Below are 26,312 nucleotides of genomic sequence, written 5' to 3' on the forward strand. Positions count from 1 at the left end.
AATTAGTCTCCTCTTCTCTTCCTAGTCAGTACTCAGAAATTCATCTTTACGTTTATAACAATTATGGGCATATAGTAACGACATGCATCTGTTAGCTAGTACAGTATATATCAACCACAAAAAGGATATGTTTCTGTTTGCTACTATTTCAGCATTTTCTGAAAACAATGTTATCGCCGCTATATCTCCCAATCAATTGATAACACTAAGAGATAAAATCATTGCTGAACATATAAGCTCACCAACACACTCAGACAAAAATTTCGTATCTTTCTCCATTATTTCTCCACTTATAAATACTTAATTCTCTCCACTCCCTTCCTCATCAAAACCATTTAGCTTCATCCACATTCACAAAGGCTCACAAGTCACAAGGTAATTCTCTTTCTCTCTCTATTGATTAGCTCTCTCATTCTCAAAAATCAGAACTTTTCAACAGTTACTAAACTTTTATAGTCACCTCTTTAACTAACTTAAGTAACTAATCCAATACAAAACCCATATTGTTTCCTAATCTAAACTCTTCTCTTTTTTCTAATTATGACCCTCACGCTCTACCGGAGATAACCGGAATGAATTACAGAGATATTGTAGCTGAGAATGTTTCTATGGCGGGGAGGTTGGAAGGAATCTCTGGAGATCCTTTTACTGGGATTTGTATCTCGAATGCTACGATATCTATGGCGGCTAAGCATAAGAAAGTGATTTGGATGTGTAGCGATGTTGAAGGTGTTACGAGTGGTGTTGATCCTAAGCCTTGTGATTTGCTTGTTGGTCAAGAATCGGAGAAGAAGAAGAGGATGATGAACGACGGTGGATGTGATTTTCCGACTGATGTTTTGGAGATTGATAATGTTGAGCTTAAGACTTGTAGTTATCAGATGAGTTAGCTAGCAAAATGTTTGTTATCTTTTCTTTTAACCTAATTTCAGATTTTACGAGATTTCTCTGCAGAGATTGGTGTAATATATATGGTTTTGGTACTACTTTATATGATGAAATCAAATCTATGAGAAGAAGTATACATGTCTGTTGTATACTTTTTTTTTTTTTTTTTATCTATAGATGAAACAGAGAAGCCTCAATGGTTACTTGTTCTTCTTGTACTAATTGGAGTAGTCAATGATTGTGTAGAATTTGAAATTGATCTTATTTGAGTGGTTGGTTAGTTTTGAATGATTTGTTAGTCGTAGGATACCAAATCAAGGAAAAAGCTGTCGGTGCAAGTAAGCTGCAGAACAAAACTGTAGCTAGAAGTGTGTAAGATAACAGGACAAAGTTGTAGCTTGAGGTGCAAGCTACAGACAAAAGAACATGTTTCATTCCATAATTTCGATTATTACTATGTGCTCATTGGAAGGTGAACATTTACTTGTTGGAAAATTCTTATATAGCAGTATACAGATAGTTACATACTTTCAATAATACATATTTTGTTTATTGAGTCATCTACATATAAGATATAGACACAATCTAGTTGAGTATTATCATATATTATTTAGTAAGACCGACATGCTACAAAATCAAGGAGAAAGGAATGCATATCACTCACTGAGTGTATATTGACTATGTGGAAGATGACAATAACCATACCACTTATTGTGTCGAAGCTTGTATCCATAAAACCCTCTTGCAGTGAACAAAATTCAAGGAGCCTGTCAGCCACATCTACCTCTGTTAGGTTCGCATTCTTATGCACTTCTTTTTCCAGCCAAGCCCAAAAATGAGCTAGAGCAGCAGCATCTCTGCATAAGAAAACAGAGAACATGAAACAGACTTGTTCTTCTTGTACTAATTGGAGTAGTTAATTATGTGTATAATTTGGCATTGATAATTTTTGAGTGGTTGGTTAGTCTGATTCGTTAATCGTTACTGTAAAATTCATCGGGATACCAAATCAAGGAAAAAGCTTCGGTGCAAGTAAGCTGCAGAACAAAGCTGTAGCTAGAAGTGTAGGATAACATGATAAAGTTGTAGCTTGAGGTGCAAGCTACGGACAAAAGAACATCTTTCATTCCATAATTTCGATTATTATATGTAATCTTTTCTTTCAACATAATTTCAGATTTTACGACACTTCTCTGCAGAGATTGGTGTTATATATATGGTTTTGGTACTACTTTATATAATGAAATCAAATGACTTAGCTAGCAAAATGTTTGTATTAATCTTTTCTTTATAATAATCGAAATTATGGAAGTTAGATTGTATAATTTGGCATTGATAATTAATTTTTGAGTAGTTGGTTAGTTTGATTCGTTAGTTAGTCGTTTCTATAAAATTCATCAAGATACCAAATCAAGGAAAAAGCTGTCGGTGCAAGTAAGCTGCAGAACAAAAGTTGTAGCTTGAGGTGCAAGCTACAGACAAAAGAACATGTTTCATTCCATAATTTGATTATTACTATGTGCTCATTGGAAGGTGAACATTTACTTGTTGGAAAATTCTTATATAGTTAGTATACAGATAGTTACATACTTTCAGTAATACATATTCCGTTGATTGAGTCATCTACATATCTACTTTGTTAATTTTGATATAGACACAATCTAGTTGAGCATTATCATAGAACCGATTTTAAGCTCGGAGCAATGGTGAATGAGGGGACATCAACTTTGGTGACCTAGCATGTTCATCGTACATCATCGACGAGAAACTCAGCTTGAGATTCTTTTGAAAACTCTTACGTTTCTTGTTCTCATTTTTGTTGTTGCAAAGGCAGTTACAGTTATTATTAATCTTGTTGGCTCTGTCTCCAAGCACAAAGTCTTTGATTCGCTCAAGTCCAGTTTGGAGTGTGTCTTCGTCCATATTAGCAAAGCAAACTCGGAACCAACCTGGCTTAGAGCAGTGAAACGACGAGCCAGGAGATAGATTAATCTTGACCTTATCGATAATCACCCGCCAAAGCGCCATTTCGGATTCAAAGGTTTGGTCTCTAAGCATCTGCCTTAAATCCATCAAGACGAATAAACCGGCGTTACTTCTCAAGCAAGAGATACCCATCTCTTTAAGCCCTCCCGTGAACATACGATGTCTCTTTGCTACTCTCTTTGAAACCTCAATAAGAAAGTTATCCACAAATCTCTGATCAGACAACATAGCAGCTAGAAAACTTTGGGTCTGCGAGGAGACCAATCCAAAACTCGACATCCTCCTTGCGCAGGACACAACAGCATCGTTGTATGAGTAAACCACTCCAACACGGAAACCGGGAAGACCCATGTCCTTTGAGAGACTGTAAACGATATGGATCAGGTCTCGGTTAACATGAACCATCTCTTGGATGATCTCTGCGACACTGATGAATCCTGGCTCAGTAAAAACGGTGGCAGCGTAGATTTCGTCGCAGACTAAATGAATTTGCTTGTCGTTGATGAAGTTAACAATGGTTTCAAGAGCTTCTTGATGAAGAGTTGTTCCAAGAGGGTTTGATGGGTTCGCGAGAATCAAGCCTTTGATCTTGATACCGGTTTCTTGGGCTGTAAGGTATGTTGATTCTAGGGCATGTTTTGTCACCTGGAAATTGTTTGAGCTGTTACAGTCCACAGGGATTATTCTAATTCCAGTTCTCCACCTTAAGTCTCTGTCGAATCTGAAATGTTTAACAAAGTAATCATTGATTAGTTCTGAGAGTGAAGAGTAAGTCAACTAAGTGTTAATTAGTGGTTTGACTTTTGTTAAGGGTCAATGGTCGATATATATACAGTTGCAACCAAAATATTGAACCAATCAAAATGAGTTATAATCTATCACAATTTTTAATTATTCTGAAAACGCATTATTAGAAGAGATTTTGGTTTTGACCAAGCAACCAAAATAAATATGTGTTATACAGTAACTAAAACTTTAGCCCTTTTCGATTACTTTTATCTTAATCACTAATTCTATTTTATAACACCAAAAATCACTAATTCATATGTCTTTTCAAGTTATAATTAATTGGTAAACTAATATTTATTTGAATACTAACAAAGTGTGTGTGTAAATACGTACGCGGCATAATAAGGAGTAGGGACGAGAAAAGCGTCGCCGGGATCAGCAAGACAGAACATGAGCGTCTCATTTGCTCCGGTGGCTCCTCCGCTCATCACCACCCTCTCCGCCTCAAAACTCGCTCTTCCGCCTCTCGCTCTCTCCATAAACGCCGCAATCGCCTTTTTATTTTCCATCCCCAAACAAACCATTATTATTAAAACAAATCATTAATTCTAGTAATTTACACATCTCAAATTAATTCCCAAAAGAAAAAGAAAAAGGAAAAAAATTCCCAAGACTAGAAAAAATTAGAATCATAATCTCCCATAAATGTAAGGTGTATAATATCACTATACAAAACATACGTGAATGAGCTATATATTTTATACAATATTTAATTTACCACTTCCATTGATTTACAGAATTAATAGTTCAAGCATAAAAAAACACTTGATACTGTAACATATGTATATACCTTATATAATACGAATACAGAACTTATAAGAAATGAGAGAATACCTGTCTAAATAGTTTGAGACCGTTATAATCTTGTAAAATAGCGATGTCGGAGAAGGAGTCAACTCCCTCCGCCGTGCAAATAGATGCATGTGGATTTTCCTTTATCCAATCCTTGATCAAAGCTGAAAAAAAAAAAAACATAAATAAAATAGGAAAACGTATTAGAAGAAGAAAAAAGTAACGAACTCATTCATTACTAGGTGGTATGAATTATATAAGAAGACGAACTTGATTCTCGGCGAGACCCATTTGAATAACACCTTGTGGATTATGAGTCGGATGATAAGGATTATTGTCGTAAGCTTTCCAGCCGTCGAAGTACGGCGAAGCTTCTCCATGCTTGTCACCGGAGGCTAATTTGGATAGGAGACTCGCACCCTGATGATGAGACATTATATATATCCGATCGAGTAATTTGAACAACGTGTGTGAGTTTTGTGAAGTTGATATGGATCGGTTTGCTTGTGATATAAACGAAATATAATGGGAGCCTTTGATGATATTATTTATAGTGAAATATAGAGACCATATGAAAGAAACTTGTTTCCACTATTCGGAAACTTATTTGAAATTTTCTGTTATCTATAAAAGTTTTTTTTTTTTTTTTGTGGGGACAAAATGTGCTTCCATAAAGTCAAACCTAGAGCCAAAATGTTTTGTTTTAGTATTTGTTATTGTTTTTTACTCTATACCAATAACATGTTTTTTCTTGAAAGGGAACTACTTATATAACATAAAAAGAAAGAGTGTTATTAATGCTATTATAATCAATAAATGAATAAACAATTAATTTCTATAACTGATGAATATTTTTTTTGTGCAAACATATAACTGATGAATCTAGTTCCAACGTAGTGATGATAAATGTTACAAACCTATACCCATGCATATGGTACATTTGAATTGTTAAGAACTTTAGATACGATCCTATGTAAAACGCTAAACATTGTAACGCAAAGTATATATACTTGTATTTATTTGTTATTAAGAATGTTTTGGAGTACACCAGACTATTTATTAATTATGTTAGAAAATACAGAAGACTTGGTATCACGGTACTAACTAATAACATTAAAAAGACTTTTGTGTTCCATTGATTTTAATTAAACAATTAAATCAACCACGAGGTTTAAAGACAAAAGAGAATGAACAAATTAAAAGTCGATACTGCTTCAAGGATAACGTAGTAATGCAGATACGGAAGCAGATTGGTCGTAGTAACAAAATAAAAAAAGTTCAAGTCTTACGAACTCTATTATTAGACCCACGTTGATCTAGATTCGGGGAGAAATGTTTACCTTGACTTGTTGGTATTTTACATTTTTAGAAAAATAAAAAAGAGCTTTAAATTTTAGGCTCGACATAATATCCGAATAATCTTAAGAATAAAGTATTTCAATACATAGTTTCTTGTAAATTTACATTTGAACATTAAGATGTTACAGTCGTATTCAAGAAGCGTTAGTTAACTAATAATCTATTTTCCAGATTATAAAACTATGTTAAACTTGGTCAAATCATATATTTAAGCTTTAAAATTACTTTGCGTGTCGACCGCAACGTGACCTATGGTCTAATCTCGTGCGATTAAATTAGTTTAAGAGGAAGAAAAATGATTCAAATACTTCGGTAATGGGGTTGGTTGTGAAGCTCTAATACTTCTTCAAGGTCATTCATTATGTTTATATAGTAACTCATAATTACAAATTAACATGTGAAACCAAATTTGAAAGTATTGGACACGTGACAGCAGTCCACTAAGGAATTGGAGATCAAAGATCTTTGTGGACGGCTTTTAAGATGTATGACATTTAGCCATTTATAGTAAAACTTCTCTCTAAATCAAATTTGCCTTAAATTGAATTGGTCGGAGATGAAGAAGTCTAAAACTAGATGGACACGTTGTATTTGAATTGAGTGATTACTCGTTTTCTTATTATTAGTTTGTATTTGTAGGGGAAAAGAATACGTACACGCACGTGTAACGAAATGCCTTTTTGTATAGACGGACTGTAGTGTGATCTTAGCTGTCCCCTATAGAATCTTGGTTAGTGATGATAAACTTTTCCATATTGATGTTAATTGTTACGTCAACTCTTTCATATATATATATCCTTTATTTTAGTTTTTACTAATAAATTATAATTCTTCTTACTTCGTAAATGCATGTGATAGATATATACTTTGGCCTTAAACTGTGACGTACGACTAACAAATACAAACGACGAATGATCGGAACTAAAGCTATAATGGTTCAGCTTCCAAAGTAGTATGTTTAAGCATATACATGTAATGCGTCTCTTTGCCAAATCGGTTGTAAGGTTGATTGTGACATAAAATCGTTTTTCGACAACCAGAGCCGGACTTGAACACATTGGCATGAAACATTTCAATGGGTCCCATTTTAATGGCATGAAACATTTCAATGGATTTCACTTGAGTTTTTCTTTTTTTATTATTGCAAAGAGGCCCCATTTTAAGAAAAACACACAAAAAATGCTATTATTCATAAGTTTTTCAGAATATTATTCATTTAAAACAAGAGTTTCTATCAATTTATTTTGTATGCATATTTTGTTTGTATAACAAAAACTTTGATGTTATTTTTTCCTTAATCCGTATGGAGCCCCAGATTTCATCGGTTTGGGTCTGTCGACGATGCATGACGATTAATTAAAAATTACAAAATCTGTCAACAAACTTGGTTAAAAACTCACTCCAACAAAATTTAAATAGTAATATTTGAGTTGGCTACTTAGCTCAAATTATTGTACAAAGTGTTTATACATTTTCACTGGATGTGTTTCAACAAATATACTATTTATTTGATAGTTGTATAAAGATATGTACAGCATCGGATTCCTTTATCTTTAATTTTTTTTTCTAAACTGTATATGTCCAAAAGTTAAATTTCCTACAATTTTCCTACTTTTTGTATTGATGATAGAACAAACTAATTAAGAAAGCTAGGTGCGGATGATGTTTCCATATTAACATAAGCTTAAGCAATTTGTTTACGGAATCGATTTTAATTTTAGACTCTAGCTAGTCTGCGCTATCGCTAACATGCAAGAAAACTAAAAAAATGTAGTTGTCAAATAAGTTAATAATCGAATCAGAAAAACTCCAAACTTCGAGTTATTTGCAGTATTACAAAATTATTATACATGTTTTCAGTATAAAGATAGAAGCATGCATAACTCCTTTAATTTATCCATATTAACAACAGAAGTCCCGATCAAACCTTTAGGAAAGTAAAAGGATATAAGTAAGAGTTGAAAGAGAATCTGTGTTCTTAATTTCCATATCCACCTTACATAAGATTCTTAGCAGATGAAAGTGTTAATTCAACGTAGAGAAAAAAACAAATGTTTAAAAATATTCATCTCTGACCATGTAATTGATTTTTATTGTCAAGTAGTGTAATAGTCTTGGGAGAATAGTTGTATTTTACATTCTTGAAAAATATTATCATAATAATATTTCTTTGGTTCAAAAGTATTACTGTATTAGTATTTTCTTCCTCACAAAACATGATATATTGTACGTACGTACGTACTACGTAGTAAGTGGGAAACTGGGAATAAAACACGATTATAATGGTGCGAAACCGCGAAAGATCTTACGGTGGTGACCCCTATGGACTCGATTTGTATCGATTGGAAGGAGGAGAGGAGTAACAGTGGGGAGAGCGAGGACGAAATCGGGAGAGAAAGTAGAGAATGGGGAGAGAGAAGGAACCCGATTGGTGGAGAAAAATTGATGGAGTCCACATATTTTTCTTTTTAAATTTTTTTGATTTATTAAATAAAAATGGGTTAGGATTAAGGATAAAAATGAGATATGTTGGTCAACCCTTTGTCAAAGGGTATTTAGACCACAAAAGGGTATTGATGAACAAAAGGGTATTCTAGAGTTTGGTCCCTTAATTAGGCCACCTTTAGGGGAGTTTATAAGGCTAGTTACAATGGGCCTATTGAATCTTTTTTTCATCAGCTTAATGCCGACAACAATGGTGTTGAATAAAAAAGAAAATCGATGTGGATTGATCTGAGCTGAATAAATTTAACCCGTTGAATGCAAATGAAGTGGGGTTTCCAGTGATACGTGTCAGGTGGTGATTGGAGGGAGGGGTGAGAGAAAGTTTTTTTGACCGATATAATTTTTTTTTCATATGTTGTTTTCCTATTAGCTATCTATATTTTTGTGTTTTTTATCTCCTCTCAATTATTTATACTCAATTAATTGGTTGTAATCATTTTTTTTTAAAAAGAAATTTATATCAAAATTCATAATTTTTTAAAATCTATATATAGAGACCATTTTCGTTTCATTTGGATATAAAAAAATCTATAAAATCTATATATTAGATGTATTGTGTGTTTGTATTTTCCGAATTTGAAGTTTGTGTAATTTTATTTGTTTTAATAAAAATAATTTTTATTTTTGTTATATTAAAATATTAGCTAAAAATATAAAATTCAATTTAAAAAAATAATAATGTGACTTTTATTAATTTTAAATTACTATAAATGTGTTGTTATCAAATTAAGTAAAAATAAAAATATAAAATGAAAATAGTGGGGTAAAGTGTTAAATTCTACTCCCTCCTTTCAAAATATAAGATGTTCTAAATGACCACTTTAAAAAAGTTTAACCAATCATAAATAAGTCTGCAAAATATAAAGTATTAAACTAATCTAAAAGTTACATAAAAACTTGAAAACATCCTATATTATGAAACAAAAAAACTTCTCTAAATATCTTATATTATGAAACGGAGAGAATATTAAACAAAACTATTGGAAATGTTAAAATTGAGTTGGGTGTTAAATGATTAGGTGGAAGAAAGAAAAAATGATGTAGAATGTTAAAAGTTGAGGTGGAGGATGTTGGAAAAAAAAAAAATTTTACATAGCCTAACGATTAGTCAACAATCTTATCAAAATATCTTAAGATTAATATTGTTGTTTTACCAATAAAATCATTAAAACAAAACTAGTCAACTCGTTGAACATATAAACGGGGCAGCTTTGACTTCCTCTCGTCACTTAACTTATTATAGTCAAATTCTCTCTGCTTAGGATGCGTTTAGTCAATTCAAGACACGTGTCTGTTCTCAATGGAGAACTCACTGAATACTCGATTATCTGAGGCCCATAAGTCAATTGGCTCATTGTTTAACTTTAACCTAATGCATCGAGAATTGTAGCATGCTGGATTTTGTTTCAACTTTCACAAATTAGTTTCGGTTAATAAAAATAAAACCAAACATAAATAACGATTGTGTAAATTGTATAGAAGAACGGCAGAATCAAAGACAAATTTTAAATCATTTTTACTAATCTATAAGTTACTGAATCTACTAAACCATTATCCCAAGCCAAAGACATCGAAAGGTGAAGCTTTCTCAGTCGGAGTAGCAACAGAGTAACCTTGCATAAACTTCCTCAGCTTAACTAACTCATTAGAACCTGAGAGACGCTCCATTAGAATCTCCATGGTGATCTGATTTGGTTCACATGACTGTTCTACCATCTCATCCATCAGTTTAAGCAATGTCTCCGCTTGGCTCTTCTCCTTGAGACACTTAAACAAGGCATTGTAAGTCTCAACATTAGGCCTCACCATCTTCATCTTCATTTCCTCTTTCAGCGACAGAGCTTGTACGTAATTCCCCAGCTTAGAAAATGCGTTTATGAGAATGTTGTATATCACAGTGTTCGGATTGACCTTTGACTGCAAACCCATTTCCTTGAAGAGCTTCACTGCTTCGTTTAATTCTCCGACTGAACAATAAGCTTCGATTACCGCTCCATATGTTACAACAGTCGGGTCTAACCCGTCTTCTCTCATCTGCTCCATCATTTTCTGAACACTCTGGAAGTCCTTGTGTCTGCCGAAAAACGAAATGAGAGTGTTGTAAGTGATGGAATCAGGTTTCATCCCTTCTTTTTCCATATCGGTTAGCATCTCATAGACTTTCTCTGCATTATTCTTATCACAAAACAACCCAATAAGCATGTTGTAAGCCAATAAGTCAAGAGAAAACCCTCCCTCTTTCAGTTTCTCCACCACTCTAATGGCGTCATGATCCTGCCTCGCTTGGCACAATCCAGAGATCAAAGCATAATAGATCTTTGCATCAGGAGAACAACCAGCTTCCAACATTTTGTCATACCAATGCATAGCCTTTTCTATGTTACTCACGCTGCAACAAGCATGGATCAATGTCATATAAGTAATCACATTCCCTTTCACGCCTTCGTTTTCCATATCCATAAAGAAAAGAACCGCCATGTTCAATCCGTGGTGCCTGCACATTCCTTTAACGATTGTATTAAGAGTAACCACATTCGGTTTGATCCCGTCCTCCTTCATCTGAGAAACAACTTCTTTAGCCGTCTCAAGCCTTCCAGCTCTGCAATACCCATCGATCAAGCAATTATAAGTAACTGCATTGGACGCACAACTCTCTTCCACCTTCATCCTTGCCAACAACTCCTCTGCTTCTTTCAACCTCCCCATCTTGCAGAGCCCGTCAATGAGAGTATTAAAATGAATCGAATCAGCTTTAATCACATTCCCATCTTCACTTCTCTTTCCACACATTTCTTCAAAAAATTTGAGCGCTTCATCGACCCTCCTTGATTTGCACAAAGTGTTAATAAGGACCCCTAAACTCACAACATCAGGCCTCATTCCAATCTCATCCATCTTCAAAACTAAAGCATTCATTCTACCAATGTCCATATTCCTTCCTAAGCATGACAAGAGCGCATTGAAAGGAGGAGCTTCAAGTGGGGCATTGTTCTTCATCAGGTCGCTCAAAATATCCCAAGCTGCATTGGTGCTACCACCATTTTTGCATAGACTATTAATAAACCGAGTCAACCAAACAGAGTTTGGGGAGACACCATGAGAGCTAAATCTTGAAATCAACCCAATGAGCTTCTCTTCAGTCAAAACCCTTCCTTTCTAAACCTCGTGCAACACAATATCCGCTGTGATTCTATTAGGAGGAGAAACTGATTCTCTCTGAAGCATTTCGTCGAGCACCTTGAAGGCATCATCCACAAGTCCATTTCTTAGCAACACATCGATTACAACATTACGAACTGGAGTGTTTTTCATATCCGAATCGAGTCCTTCGTATACAATAACCGACTGATTTACCATACCCATACCCCCAAACCATCGGATCAGAAGCTTAGCTGCAACAACAGTAGGCGGTATGTTCTTCTCTTTAGCAATCTCGTAAAGCTGGAGAAGTTTATCCCGCGATTCAGGTCCTTCCCTACCGGCGAATTCAATAACCGATTGTAACGTCAAGGAGAGAGATGCTTCACGGCGTTCCAGAGACTCAGATTTCAAATCCAGGTACTCGAAGAAAGAGATTGCTTGAGAGTACGATCCTAGCCGCCGCGTGATTTGAGCGAATGCTATAGGAGAAACAGAAGATGAAGATACGAGAAGTGAGCTTAGAGACTCGCTCGACGCCCAATCATGTTGCGGGAGTCTTTTGAGGTTCTCCAAAAAATTGGCTACTACGGATTCCTGGCTCTCCGATTTGATTTCCGGCCGTGGTGGATCAACATCATCAGAATATCGGCGGAGGAATCTGACATGGTTGAGCAGAACATAAGAGTTCCGGCGCCGGGAAATTGATAGCACGATACTCATCGTTAAGGTTTGTGAAGTGAGACGACGAACTCTGTTCGGCGGATTGAAGTGTCACTCAACGAACAAGAAGTTTGGGCCATTTCCAATAATGGGCTTTAACACTTATTTGGCCCAGAAAATCTATTAAAATATTTACATAAAGAGGACAAATCTGTATTTTTCTCATAAAACTGAACATGAGTTTTATATATTGCACTCATTATGTTATTACAGAATAAGGACAAATATTTATTTTTTCTCAAAACACTATCCCCTTTGTTTTATTAATCAAGATACCACCCTGAACTCTGAGATAGTTTCTATGGTTTACACCAATTTACCCGCAAAAAGCTAATCCTATAGAAGGATTTTTTTATTTCTTCAACCATAACTACGTACTCAAAATGAAGAGCTTAGAGAATTGCTATAGCTGTCACTAAGAAGATGGTGAATCTGAATGCTCCATCTTCTCAGCTGATGCTGCTGCAGCAGAAGCAGCCTTATCTAATCCCAACTTCTGTAACTCGCTTAAGAATCCATCAAGGTCGCTTGAGGAGATCTTGTAAGGGCTGTGAGAAGGACCTGGAAACAAGTGTTCAGGTACTTCTTCCTTATACTCCAAGAGCGCTTTGTTGATCACTTCTCCTACTTGAGCGTACTGTTTGCAAAACTTTGGAGTAACCTGAATTGAAAAGAATGTAAGGATGCAACACAGCGGAAACAGTTAGATCGTAAAAGCAGGAAGATGGAAGAAGGATGATGATTTATTATGATAGATGATTGGTTTAGGATTTAACCTTAGCATGATGTGGATGCTGCATCATCCCCAGAAGATCATGGTAGACTAAAACCTGCATCCACAAGAAAAATACGACATACTTTATCAGAATAGTAGATAACTCACTCTTTTTGTGCTGATCTATCTTACTCTTTGATCACGCAAAAAAGCCCCAATAAAGATTGAGAAAATGGTTTATTCAATCAAACAAGATAAGCACACAAAACTGAAAAAGCCTAGTTTTGCTCAATAAGATAACCTAAAGAAAGAGTGTCAAAACGAACCTGTCCACTACAGAAAGGGCCAGCTCCTATACCAATGGTGGGAATATGAAGTGCAGAGGTTGCAGCAGCAGCAACGGGAGGCGGAACACATTCCAAAACAACCGAAAAACATCCAGCTTCTTGTAAAGCCATGGCAGTTTCAACAACCTAATCACACAATATAAGAGAAAATCGTTTCATCACACCTTAAAAAACTAACCTTATTAAAGAACACTGATAGCTTGAGGAGTCAATCCAACATGTCCCATAACCGCAATCCCTGCTTCCACAATGGATTTTGCAGCAGTAATCCTTGAAGGTGACCCTCCTTCAAGTTTAATAGCATCCATTCCTCCTTCCTTGAGCACTCTAACTGCACTATCAACCGCCTAAACACCATTCAAACAATCAAAATCAATGATTTCAAAGGGATTTAACTGAAAAAAATTTAGCCACCAAGATGCTTAATTTGAAACAAAGCATCAAACTTTACCTGATTGGTGCGAGATTCATAAGTACCAAACGGCAAATCGCCGACAAGAAGTGGCCTTTTGGCTCCACGAGCGACGGCGCGACAGTGAACGAGCATCTCGTCTAAGGAGATAGGAAGGGTGGTGTCATAGCCATGGACAACCATGGCAGCTGAATCACCAACGAGACAAACATCGATCCCGGCTGTATCGACGTGAACGGCGGAAGGGTAATCGTAGGCGGTGACGACGGTTATCGGTTCACCTTTCCGATGTTTCTGTCTCAATTGCGTCAAAGTCACTCTCTGATTCGGGTTCTGCGGTTTCGGTCCTCCGTAAACCGTGTTTTCCGGTACGTTGCTCATTAACCGGACGGTGGTTAAGGCCACCCTCGAAACACGCGAGCAGCTCCGGACGAGCGATGAAGCCATTGTTGCTGTCTGATGAAATTAAAGTTTTTTAAATTTAGAGACTTTTTATTTTTTATTTTTTTGGATAAATCTTAAAAAACAAAAAATGGAAACTTGAATTAAAAAAACGATGTTGATGACTCACGCGCTGGTGTCTCCGATTCCGAAGTTGACTGCTTTCGTACTCTCTCTATCTTCTACTCCATCAAAATCGTCTCTTTCAGGTGTTATCAATCTCTACCGTCGCCGGAGATCTTATCTTGTGTTCACCTCCATGGCTGAAGCTGGGGAATCGAGGTCGGAGCATGTCACAGGGAAGTGGTTTTCTGTGCCGGAGCTCCGATTGCGTGACCATCGATTCATTGTCCCTCTTGATTATTCCAAAACTTCTCCCAAAATCACCGTCTTCGCTCGAGAAATTGTTGCGGGTAACTTCAAAGATCGGGGCTTTTCGATTTAAGAACTCTTTCTATGATGCTATTTTGATTGAAGTTTGAATTTTGCAGTGGGGAAAGAGGAGCAAGCAATGCCGTATTTATTGTATTTACAAGGTGGTCCAGGATTTGAAGGACCAAGGCCTAGTGAAGCTGGTGGATGGATTCAAAGAGCTTGTGAAGAGTTTCGTGTTATCTTACTTGATCAAGTATGATACTTTAGTTTAATGCTTTTCTATGGACACTTTTCTTAGTTTTTGTGTTGCTTTAATTTGAGTTTGGATTCCTACAGAGAGGAACAGGCTTGTCAACTCCTTTAACATCTTCCTCAATGCTTCAATTCAAATCAGCTAAGGATTTAGCTGATTATTTGGTTCACTTTCGAGCTGATAATATAGTTAAAGATGCTGAGTTTATTAGACTTCGTCTTGTTCCTAATGCTGATCCTTGGACTATTTTGGGTCAGGTAAGCTTTTTTTTGTCTCTGTATTGTCTATTAGTCAGTCTACTTCAGTTCTTGTCATTTGATTTCTTGTTTATATTTTTTTCTTCTGCAGAGTTTTGGTGGCTTTTGTGCACTTACGTATTTGAGCTTTGCGCCAGAAGGACTAAACCAAGTGCTAATAACTGGAGGAATCCCACCAATTGGCAAAGCATGTACCGCAGATGATGTGTATGAAGCCGGTTTTGAACAAGTTGCTCGCCAAAACGAAAAATACTACAAGAGGTTCCCTGAAGACATTGAGATTGTTCGCGAAATCGTAAAGTACTTGGCTGATTCTGAAGGCGGTGGGGTGAGGGATTACAACATTTGCCAAATCCTCTGACCAGTTTAGTTTAGCTCTTTTACTTTTCTATGTTTCGTTTTCTTTAGGTACCTCTTCCATCAGGAGGCATTCTCACTCCTAAGGGTCTTCAAACTCTTGGTCTTTCTGGTTTAGGATCAAGTACTGGTTTTGAGCGCCTTCACTATATGTAAGAGTCTAGCTTTGCTTAATTTTGTTTTATCAGTCACCTCACGTGTTCTGTGTTAAATCTCACCGTCTTTATTGATCTTAGGTTGGAGAGAGTATGGGATCCTGTCTTAGTTACTGGAGCTCCAAAACATATTAGTCAGTTCTTCTTAAACGCTGTAAGAGAACCTCAAAAATTTGTTGTTTTTCGAGTATCTGTTAAAGAGGGAATTGTAGTCTGAGATGTTTTATCGTTGCTGCAGTTTGAGAATTGGCATTCTTTTGATACAAATCCACTATATGCTCTTCTTCACGAGGCCATATACTGTGAGGTATAGTCTCTTCAAATACCGCAACCTCTTTCCTATTTCATACATTGGTTCTAGTTGTTGTCATGTTCTCTTAATTGGAAACTTTTTCAGGGTGCTTCATCAAGATGGTCTGCTCATAGATTACGGGAAAAAGCTGAGCTCAAATTTGATGCAGTGAAGGCAGTCAAAGAAAGTCACCCTGTACTTTTCACGGGAGAGGTACATGTTTCAAGTATTTCTAATTATATGACTAAAATATACTCAAAGCTTGGATGATTGGTTCACGTTGGTTAGCTAAATTAGTATTTTGGATTTATTACATAGATGATATTTCCATGGATGTTTGATGAGATTCATGCCTTGAAGCCATTCAAAGCTGCCGCTGATCTCTTGGCCAAGAAAGAGGATTGGCCTCCGTTGTACGATGTTGCTAGATTGAAAACTAACAAGGTCTGTTTTCTGAATCTTCATCTGTTTTTCTTTTCTTATGGATCAAACAATGTTCTCTGTTTTCACATGTCTCTTTCTTTCTGGTAGGTGCCTGTGGCTGCAGCGGTTTACTATGAAGATATGTATGTAAACTTCAAGCTAGTGACGGAAACCGCTTCTCAGATTTCGGGTATCAGACTTTGGGTAACAAATGAGTTTATGCATTCGGGTCTTCGTGATGCTGGAAGACAAGTTCTTGATCATTTGTTGGGAATGATCAATGGGAAAAAGCCTCTCTTTTGATTCCTTGTAATAGTCAGACTCAGAGCATATATGACTTGTGGTTTTCTTCTTTGTATCCTCTTTGAGAATTAAGTGCGTAAAAGAAAGTCTTTCAATTTTGAGCTTCCTTTCCAATCAATGTTCATGAAGAAGATTCTATATTGTCCAACTTTACAGGTGAGCCATAGTGAGATCATATATATATATAATGTCAAGTGTCAACTAGACAACTATTATAGAACTCTGTAGAAATCTGTTAGACTATATGTTTCGAATCGTACAATAAGTATAGAAATGGTGCAAGTAATTTTACCAAACTGGAAGGTGGTGCTGTCAGTCAGTACTGTGCTTTATTACGGCTATTGCAGGAAATTTTGGCTGTGTCATGTAATATTTATAGCTACCGTAGATGCTGAGGGGCTATCTGGTGCTAATCCTGCTGAAGTACAGAGTACAGAGCTTTGGTGTGTATTTACTTCTCAGACTGAATTTTGAATTTGGTACTTATTACTAAAGTGTTGTTGTGGAGTCTCTGAGCTTTTCTTTCCTGTTATGTTTATAGCGCAGGGAAACTGGATTGGATCTTCGAATCTACACACTTTTAGATCCTCTAAATGGAGAACTTCTCATTAAAGTTGATGAAACACTAACTCAGGTGCGAGCCTATCATAAACAGCTATTTGTGTGTGTATGTGTGTTGTTGTTTCATATGTTAATGCTTAACAACAGTTATTTGTTGTTTCATACGTTAATTATATCACTTTATTGCCAATAAGATATGAACACGTCACTATCAATCCATCGTGTGAACTAGAAACCCAATCTATAATAAGACTTTGATTCTTCATATACTTTTAGGAAACCGCAAATTTTATATTTTAGATTGGCATTTGTCTAACCCTTTTGTCAATTTCTTTCCAACTTCTTTTTCTTTTCCACACACATTCTTGCCAAAGCTTTTTACGATTAAAAAAATAAATAAACAAAGAAACACAATAAAATCAGAGACACACATGCATTATATATGTTATATATATGACAAAGCTCATATCTCTCAAATTCACCAAAACTTCACTAATATGAAAATGAAGGAAGAGACGCTGATGGAAGTAAAACGTGTGACTAGTGAATCGGTTGATGAACAATTTGAAAACCCTTCTTCTAAAGAATCAAACATGCGTTTGATCTATGGAATCCTCCGTTCTTACGAAAATTCAATAGTTATGATGAGTCTTGATCAGAAAACTCTTAAGAGAAGCCCCGAGACCAAGAGAATGGATCCGAGTAACAACAAGAAGAGGTAAAATTAATGAGAGATTATTAATTTTTGTGTTTTGTATTTTAGGACATTTGTATGATTGTCTTTTCTTGTTTATTTCTTGATCTGCAGAAGAACCTCGGAGAAGAAGACGTCCGAGAAAGTTAAGATTTGTGTTGGAAGAGAACAAGAAGGAACTTCTCAACTTGATGATGGTTTTTGCTGGAGAAAATATGGTCAGAAAGATTTTCACGGATCCAAGAACCCTAGGTATATCATTATATCATTACAATCATATCTTTCTAAGCATTACAATATTTTTAATAATATAGTGTTTGATTTTGTGTGGACATTGCCAAATTTTTAAAATTAATTTACTTTGTTTTGTTTATAATACAGAGGATATTATAGATGTACACATCTATTCACACGAGGGTGTTTAGCGGTGAAGCAAGTACAAAGATCAGATGCAGACTCTTCGTGTTACGAAGTCAAGTACTTAGAGAGTCACACATGTAACGGCAATTTACTATCAACCACCAAACACTCTATTTCTTTGTTTAAAGAAGAAGAACGAAACAGAGTACCTAAGTTACATCATGTTAGAGAGCAATCAGAAGACCATGTGAAATCTGAAGAATTAATGTTAAGTCTCGATGACTTGGAAAACAAGAAGGAGATTTTCAGAACGTTTTCATTTTCAAATCCCGAGACTGAGAATACTACTGGCTGGAAAAATCTGATGGAGAATTTTTCTCCTACAACAACATCAGAATCTGGAATCACCAACGAGTTGATATATGCGTCTTCTGCTTCTGTTGCAAATTCACCCACCGAGGATTCGTGTTTCTCTTCTTTGAAAAGTATTCTCGATTTAAGTTATGATTGGTCTTTGATGTAATATAAGTAGCTCTGATATTGTAATAGTAGAGTTCTTTGCTTCTTCCTCAAACCATAGGATCGTAAAGCTATTTAAGTCATAACTGAATAGAAATAATCTTTATTTTTAAATGCTATCTAGTAGATGAATGAAGTTTTTCTAATTTAGTAATAATGGAAAATTTTAAAAAACCATTACTATCATGGTTTATTATTGGGAAAAATGTCATTAAAATCCCCAAATCTACATTTTTGTTGATTTAAAGTCCGAACTCTGCTTTTGGTGGAAAAAAACACCAATTATTTGTTGACTTCCAAATAAATCGCAAACTCTCGTTGAATTAGCCTTTTGAGGCACAACGTTAAGTGGACAAACGGATAAATTAAACGGGGTTAATTATCCGTTAATAGCAAAACAACGCTATTTATAACACTCTAAAACCCCCAAATTGAGAAATCGATTCTCAATTTCCCCAAGTCATAAACCCTAATCGATCTAACCCTAATCAAACATTGAACAAGTTATATGAAGAAATATGTTCAAAACAGATTGAACAAGTTATATGAAGAAATATGTTCAAAACAGATTGGCTAGCACTATGTACGTTGTCTCATGGTAGAAAACTCCTCAACTGAGGTTGACTAGATCCATCGGAATTCATAACACATGGATCAAGAGATATAAGCAGTTAGCTGAAAGATATATAATAGGCTTGGTCTTTCAAAACTAGAACAAGAGATTAACAACACAAATTTCCTCTGGTGCTTTACATGCAAAGGCGTAGAAAAAAATCTAAACCAAAGTGATATAATGCATGCATCCAACATAACCATTTTACCTTTTTAACTTGATCATAGACACGTATATATAAAAACTTTGGTGTTGCAAAGTGATATAATAAATAATGTATGCCCAAAACTGGAAGATCCCAATCGCTTTTTAAGCCCAAAACTGGAAGATGAGAGACTTGCTGAGCAAGGCTATCGCTATCTATTTTATGGAGAAGATTGTAAATATCAATTATTACCAATTCTAGCCAATTTCTTCATTATTAGAGTTTTGTATTGTCTTGGTAAAATAAAAACACGAGTGGACCAAGAAAAAAACTTCCAACAGCAATGTCTCTGCTTCTCAGCCGCCTCTGGAAACTTTCTTCCCTGAAAACACCTATAGTCGTCGTAAGCTTCTCTTCTCCTGATCTCTCCAATGGCTTTGTGTTCTGTAATACTCCTTCTAATGTCTGATTGTTACTACGCAGAGACACCTCACTGCTCGTTCTTTCTCAACTTCCTTTTCGAAAAAGGTTTCCAGATCTACTTTGAGTAATGGGGATGTGGGATATCTTGAGTTTTTTGAATATCCTTATAATGAGTTGATGGAGGATCCAGGAACGATAGGATCATCCAAAGGAGTGGTTGCTACACTGAAGGAAGGAGTAGTGTCAGTCGGGGAGCTAGGAATTACTCTTATAAGGGTCAATATTTTCTATAATAACCAAACCCTATAATTTTTTTTTGTGGGGGTCAATAAACATATTTGTAACTATTTTATGGGGGTCACTATGTATATTTTCATGATTTTTTTTCTGATTTTTCTTCTAAAAATACAAGTAAACTTTTTTTTTTTTGTAAATCCATAGGGGTCAATTGACCCCCATGCTAACACACTGCCTCCACCTCTGAGTAGTGTCTCTCCAAGAGAAACCAAAGCCAAATAAGCCAGATGCAGATCTAAAACGCATCTTGCCTCCCCTTGTAACTCTACCTCATTGCCAAACCCAAATTGTAACCAACGTAGCTCTGTCATCCTTTTTCCCCGAGGAGGAAGACTTTGTTGTAGAATATGAGAACTGATTGATTCTATTCATTGAGAGATCACATATTTATACAACAAGGTTGTTGAGATCGTAATCCAAGGAGACTTGGAGATTACGTTAACTATACAAGATAAGAACAACTTGAGATAATCCTTATCTATACTAATACGCCCCCTCAAGATGGACGCCGACGACAGAGTCCAATCTTAGCAAAGAGATCAAGAAAACGAGCATGATGTAACGGCTTGGTTAGCGCATCCGCCAGTTGATCAGCAGAGGAAATGTGAGCAACGCGAAGTGTTTTTCCCTGAACCTGTTCCCGAACAAAATGATAGTCGAGAGCGAGGTGCTTCATGCGAGAGTGAAAGACAGGATTAGCCGACATATAAGTTTCTCCAATGTTGTCGCAGTAAAGAACCGGAACAGCAGTGGACTTGAGACCAAGTTCAGTCATGAGTGAGTGGAGCCATTTGACCTCGGCAGCAACAGCGGTGAGAGCACGATACTCAGCTTCTGTTGACGAACGAGCAACCCCGGTTTGCTTCTTTGAGGACCACGAAACAGGTTTATGACCCAAATAAGCAATGTATGCACCCGTAGATGTATAATCATCTCGATTCCCAGCCCAGTCAGCATCAGAGTAGGCGTGGAGGTTAAGAGGCGATTTGGAGGAGAATAAGATACCCATGTTAGCAGTGCCTGCAAGATAGCGAAGCACCCGTTTCACTGCCTCCCAGTGAAGAGTCCGCGGCTGGTGCATGTACTGAGAGAGACGATTGACGGCGAACGCAATATCCGGTCTTGTTAGCGTGAGATATTGAAGACTTCCGACCGTTGCACGATAGACAGAGGAATCAGGCAGTATATCATTGGAGGAGAGAGTAAGAATCTGACCAGAAGACATCGGAGTGGCGACTGGTTTGGCATCAGCCATGTTTGTCTTGCGGAGCAAGTCAGTGATATACTTCGTTTGTGTGAGATGCAGTCCAGCCTTTGTGCGGTAAGCTTCCATTCCAAGGAAATAAGACAGTTCACCAAGGTCTTTGAGCAAGAACTTTACAGAAAGAAGATCAGTGACACTCGTGATAGCCGCCATGGACGTGCCAGTGATGATGATATCATCAACGTAAATGAGCATGTAGACAAACGAGTTTCCCGAATGCAGAACAAACATAGATTCATCGGCCAGGGACTTCTTGAAGCCTATACTCACGAGAAAGTCTTTAAGGGCAGTGTACCAGGCACGCGGCGCTTGCTTAAGCCCATAGACAGCCTTATTGAGTCGACAAACATGATTTGGCTTGTCTTTATCCACAAAATCTGGTGGTTGAAGCATGTAGACTTCTTCTTCAAGAGGACCGTGGAGGAAGGCATTATGGACCTTGAAATTTTTATCTGTTACTTGACTATTGTTTAATACCTCCAAATTTGAAAATTATGAGTATTATTTTCTTTCAATTTATTAATTAACATTAATTCACTCATCTTTGTTAAAAAAATTGGATTGTTTCCTTTATTCATTCATTCATCTAACTTTTGTTTGGTGTCGTTTTCCATCTAACTGTATTGATCATCTCTTTCAAGTATTAATTTAGGTAATTAATTGTGATTTCTATTTTTTCATAGATTTATCTTTTTAGTCAATTTGGTTGGTTGCAGTTGCAGCTATGAGCTCTTTCTCCCTATTTCTCTTATTACTTTTTTTATAAATTTCGATAGAATAATGATTTAAATTTTATTCTATGTGAATTTCTTTCAAAATTGATTATCTGATCATGATTCAGTAAACCTAGATTTATATATCTTTAACATTATTCTCTTATTGTCACTGAATCGATTTTTCATTTTTATATATATAACAAATATTTTATTTAACTAATTTGGTTAATTCATCTTAGTCATTATTTATGACTTTTATATAATACAATTAAAAAATTACCAAAAACATTTCACTCGAAATGTGAAATTAACAATGTTAATCATTTTAAGTATATATAATAGCAATCCAAATAAATGCCACCAAAAGTTGTGTTTTTTTTTAATCATATCTTTTGAATAATTTTTTAAAAAAATTTGTAGAAAATTTAAATTGTGTGTTTTACAAAAAGTTGCGATTGTTCATTGTAACAATTTTTTTTTGTAAAGTTGCAACTCTTTATTGTAGATTTGTGTTTATTTGAATATCGTATCTTTTAAAATCTATATATATTTGTATGTTTGAACTGTTTTCAATTTTTTGCAATAACACAAAATAATTTAAAATTTTAATCTCAACGATGTGTAGAGCTTTCTAAATTATTGTCTAACATTCATTTTTTTTAAAGTAAAGAAATTCTTCCGATTCTTGATTTAACAAAATATTTTTGGAATGAGTTGAATCTAATTTATTTACAACTTTTAGTTAATTTTATATATAAAAATTTAATGAAAATACCTAGAGATTTTTTCTAAGAGTTATATGGATTATATAGTGAGTTTTTAGATTTGACTTTTCAATATGGTAATAAAGATATCTTTTTTTTTGTCAACTATTGGGCCACAACTGGTCGGCCCATTAGCCAAATTCTTACATTAGTAGGAGCCAAGACTCGATCCCGGGTGTGATGGTGCCTTCTACAAATGGACTTATTTCTTGCCACTACACTAAAGTCTCTTCACGGTAATAAAGATATCTTCTAGTATTTAAAAGCAGTTTATATGGTTTATTAGGTATAATCAAGTGCATATACAACAATTGTGATTTTCGTAGTACCTTTTCCTAAAAAAATTGCTTTTATTTGTTTTTTTTTTAAATTCAAACAGTTGTATCTATTCATTGTAGATTTGTGTCTTTTTACTATATTTTATCTATATTTTTTCATCACAACTTGTCGTTCTAATAGGTGTGTCTATTTAAATAGTCAATGTCTTTTAAACTCTTTATATATTTGTCTCTTCGTCAGTAACTAACAAGTTCGTTAAAATAAAATTTTCATTTTATGTTGAACCTAAATAATTGAATATTAATATCTAATATTCAATGTTATTCTATAATCTATCTATACATTTTTGGAGACATTTATAAAATAAATCCTGAAGTTAGCACTTATTTACATACATGCCATTGACATTATATAATTAATTTAGTAAACAAATTAACTCTACTTATATTCGATTTTTTTATAGAAACTAAGTGTTTTAAAAGGTAACAAATATAATTATAAATGTATCCAGATTTTATTTCCTTATTTTATAAAGAAGTGAGTGAAGAGCTATTGTTCATCAAAAATTTGAAAAACTGATTTGATAAGTGACTTTAAGCCTCACACATACTATATTTTACTTTCACGGATTTCGTATGATGAAGTTTTGCGGATTAAAAATCTTTGAACATGTTGCGTGATCCGCCTAGCGTGGCGAGTTTGGACTATAGAATCAACACTAAAACTATTAGTTTATTTTATATACTATAATTTGTAGTCATAGTTTGGAAAATTAACTTATAAATTATTTAATATATGAACTACAAAATATTACACATACTACAACACATTCTTAATATTCCTAAAAAGAAAAATTGTATACACATAAAAATAGACACTAACATACCATATAGCCATATACCTCTGTTTAACAATAGAAAACAAAATTAAGTGTTTTAAATTTTTATATTCTATCAAATAACAAATTTAATGTAATTAGGTTATAAAATGTATAAAACGTAAGAAAAAGAAAAAAACATTCTAAACAAAATTATAAATTAATTAAATAAAAGTTTATTAATTGGGAATTTGAAAACTAAATAAATTAAAAATTATTATTTAAAATACAGTAATTTATAATTTAGTCCTCCGGTGTACCGCGGGTGAAAACCTAGTGGATACAATAAAAGATGGAGTGTTTATCGCCGACACCTCAGTTAAAAAAAAACTCTATCCTATCAAATTATAACATTAATACAGCTCATCTAAATTTACTCATACGTGTACTAAAGAAAATAGAAGCAAACCTCCAAGTGTTTTATCTTTCTGCTTCTTCGTCGTCGTTTTTCTATTCTTTGATTTGTTCTTCTTCTCCGTCGCCGATTTGAGCTCACGACGGAAGCTGCCTCCTTCACGTTGACTTGGACTTGGTCTTTGCTATCTCTTTCGCTGATTGTCACTAATGTCTCTGATTCCACTGTTATTGTAAATGGCGCACCAAACTCATCTCTTGCCTATCGATGTACCTGTTCACATACACGCATAAATTTGTTATTGAATTGTGGGTTTCTTTCTTCTGGTGCTTGAATTTTGCAGTTTGTTTGTTGTCTTTGTTGGATTCATCTAGATTTTGTAGTCTGTTATATTGGGAAATACTTCTTGTGCCTGATATTTATTTGTTTGTTAGATTTAAGATTTTGTAGTGTGTTATATTGGGAATTTCATTGAATTAAATCTACGTTCTTCACCTCCGGTTCTTATTGATCATTGTTCAACACTACTTGGTTGATATTGTAAGCAATTAGTCATTAGATAAGGCTCGGATCATTGAATGTGATTCATTTAGGTTGTTTCTTAATTTTCTTCAGTTATCACATAATGTTTGTAGACATGAGTTCGAGAAATTCTTTTGAATGTTCCCTGTTCTTTAGATTTGCAGAACACTTATAGCTCAACTCCCCAAATATATTTATCGATACACCTGGAACTTTGCCTATGTTCACGACGGCTTTAGGCAAATCTGTCCCACTGAAAGAGTCTTCAATGGCAAAAGCTTTGTCTATTCTTGGGGGTGATTAAATCAATGACTCATATTTGTTTTTATCTCCTCTTCTCTAAATTCTTGTCTGCAGTACGCTTCTGTGCACATTTTTTTTGCTGTTGTGCTATTCCATTCAACTTCCATTTTAATTCTGTAACATCCGCGAACCAAAAATTGGTTTTTCTAGATGGGTGTCGATCGACACCATTGTTTTCTGGTTCGACCAGATTGCTTTTATCGTCGATTTGGACCGGTTTGGTTTAAAGAAACCATTGAACCAAGTTTTAAAAGGGAGAAAACGACCTAGGGTCGTGTTTTTGTGTTGTCTCGCCGCTTTGAGTGAAAAAGAAAGAGAGAGTTTGTTCTTGAGGTTCTAGAGAGAGTTTGTTCTTGAGGTTTTAGAGAGAGTTTGTGAGATTTCAAAGCTTTGTGGGAGAGATCTTGCTGTGGGAGTGAGGATTCAAGGCTAGGAACGTGTGGGAAGCTTGCTGGGAGTGTGGATTCGTCCATTGTTGGTCAGAAACTTCCTACAAAGAGGTGAGTGTATGACCATGGCTAATCTAAGCCTTTGATTCCTTGTTCTTGCTTGTGTGTTGCTTGTTTGTGTGTTGCTTGTTTGTGTGTTTTTCTTGCTGGGAATTGGTTGCTACAGGTTCCTACGGATGTATGAGGCTTGGGTTTCGAGTATTGGACGATTTGGTGGAGTTTGGAAGCGAGATTCGACTCTCGTTTTTGTCTGGATCGCGAATGCAGAGGGAGTGTCGATCGACACCACTTGGTGTCGGTCGACACCAACGAAGCAAGCATCGATCGACACTGTGGGGTAGTGTCGGTCAACACCGTTGAGCCAGTGTCGGTCGACACTTGGCTGGTGTCGGTCGACACCTCCCTTCCATCGAGTCGGTGTTCGTTTCCCTGGTTTGTATGCTTTATTGGTTGATTGTTTGGAACATTGGAATCACTGTTGCTTGTGTGTATAGCCCAGTAGATGGGAGGATTGCCTCACTGAGTGTTTATAAAATACTCATGCATCTCAATTTGTGTTTGTGGTGCAGGTAAAGGCAAAGTGTGATCGTGGAATCAAGGCAATGAAGAGGAGGATGTTTTAGGGACTCGATTGGATGTTGTCTGGCATTGCTAGGTTGCT

The 26,312-nt window shown here is 35.5% G+C and overlaps 4 protein-coding genes, 1 long non-coding RNA gene and 1 pseudogene across 5 annotated transcripts; 3 read left to right on the forward strand and 3 right to left on the reverse strand.

Annotated features, from left to right (window-relative positions):
* The first annotated feature begins 81 nt into the window (after positions 1-81).
* Positions 82-1,071, forward strand: LOC104699854 (uncharacterized). The gene is made up of 2 exons (XR_015562767.1): positions 82-375; positions 584-1,071. It is a non-coding gene; the product is annotated as an uncharacterized LOC104699854 (long non-coding RNA).
* A 1,343-nt stretch (positions 1,072-2,414) lies between these two features.
* On the reverse strand, positions 2,415-5,196 carry LOC104699855 (1-aminocyclopropane-1-carboxylate synthase-like protein 1). The gene is made up of 4 exons (XM_087456607.1): positions 4,722-5,196; positions 4,498-4,619; positions 3,997-4,157; positions 2,415-3,595 (listed from the first exon to the last, which is right to left on the reverse strand). Exons 1-4 carry the CDS (start codon positions 4,888-4,890, stop codon positions 2,578-2,580), a joined length of 1,470 nt encoding a protein of 489 aa, XP_087312733.1. The 5' UTR covers positions 4,891-5,196; the 3' UTR covers positions 2,415-2,577.
* A 4,790-nt stretch (positions 5,197-9,986) lies between these two features.
* On the reverse strand, positions 9,987-12,267 carry LOC104699856 (pentatricopeptide repeat-containing protein At3g61520, mitochondrial pseudogene; annotated as a pseudogene).
* A 69-nt stretch (positions 12,268-12,336) lies between these two features.
* Positions 12,337-14,101, reverse strand: LOC104699858 (3-methyl-2-oxobutanoate hydroxymethyltransferase 2, mitochondrial-like). The gene is made up of 5 exons (XM_087457941.1): positions 13,694-14,101; positions 13,461-13,589; positions 13,222-13,368; positions 12,957-13,010; positions 12,337-12,841 (listed from the first exon to the last, which is right to left on the reverse strand). Exons 1-5 carry the CDS (start codon positions 14,099-14,101, stop codon positions 12,596-12,598), a joined length of 984 nt encoding a protein of 327 aa, XP_087314067.1. The 3' UTR covers positions 12,337-12,595.
* LOC104699859 (uncharacterized) lies at positions 14,083-16,607 on the forward strand. The gene is made up of 10 exons (XM_010415252.3): positions 14,083-14,508; positions 14,587-14,723; positions 14,807-14,980; positions 15,072-15,308; positions 15,389-15,489; positions 15,574-15,646; positions 15,731-15,799; positions 15,890-15,997; positions 16,103-16,228; positions 16,316-16,607. The coding sequence occupies exons 1-10, from the start codon at positions 14,211-14,213 to the stop codon at positions 16,508-16,510; spliced, it is 1,518 nt and encodes a 505-aa protein (XP_010413554.2). The 5' UTR covers positions 14,083-14,210; the 3' UTR covers positions 16,511-16,607.
* A 961-nt stretch (positions 16,608-17,568) lies between these two features.
* LOC104704187 (putative WRKY transcription factor 46) lies at positions 17,569-18,790 on the forward strand. The gene is made up of 3 exons (XM_010420314.3): positions 17,569-17,789; positions 17,880-18,017; positions 18,147-18,790. The coding sequence occupies exons 1-3, from the start codon at positions 17,569-17,571 to the stop codon at positions 18,646-18,648; spliced, it is 861 nt and encodes a 286-aa protein (XP_010418616.2). The 3' UTR covers positions 18,649-18,790.
* Positions 18,791-26,312: the final 7,522 nt, after the last annotated feature.

Source organism: Camelina sativa, chromosome 7 (assembly GCF_030686135.1).
Source record: "Camelina sativa cultivar CO46 ecotype springtype chromosome 7, ASM3068613v1".
NCBI lineage: Eukaryota > Viridiplantae > Streptophyta > Magnoliopsida > Brassicales > Brassicaceae > Camelina > Camelina sativa.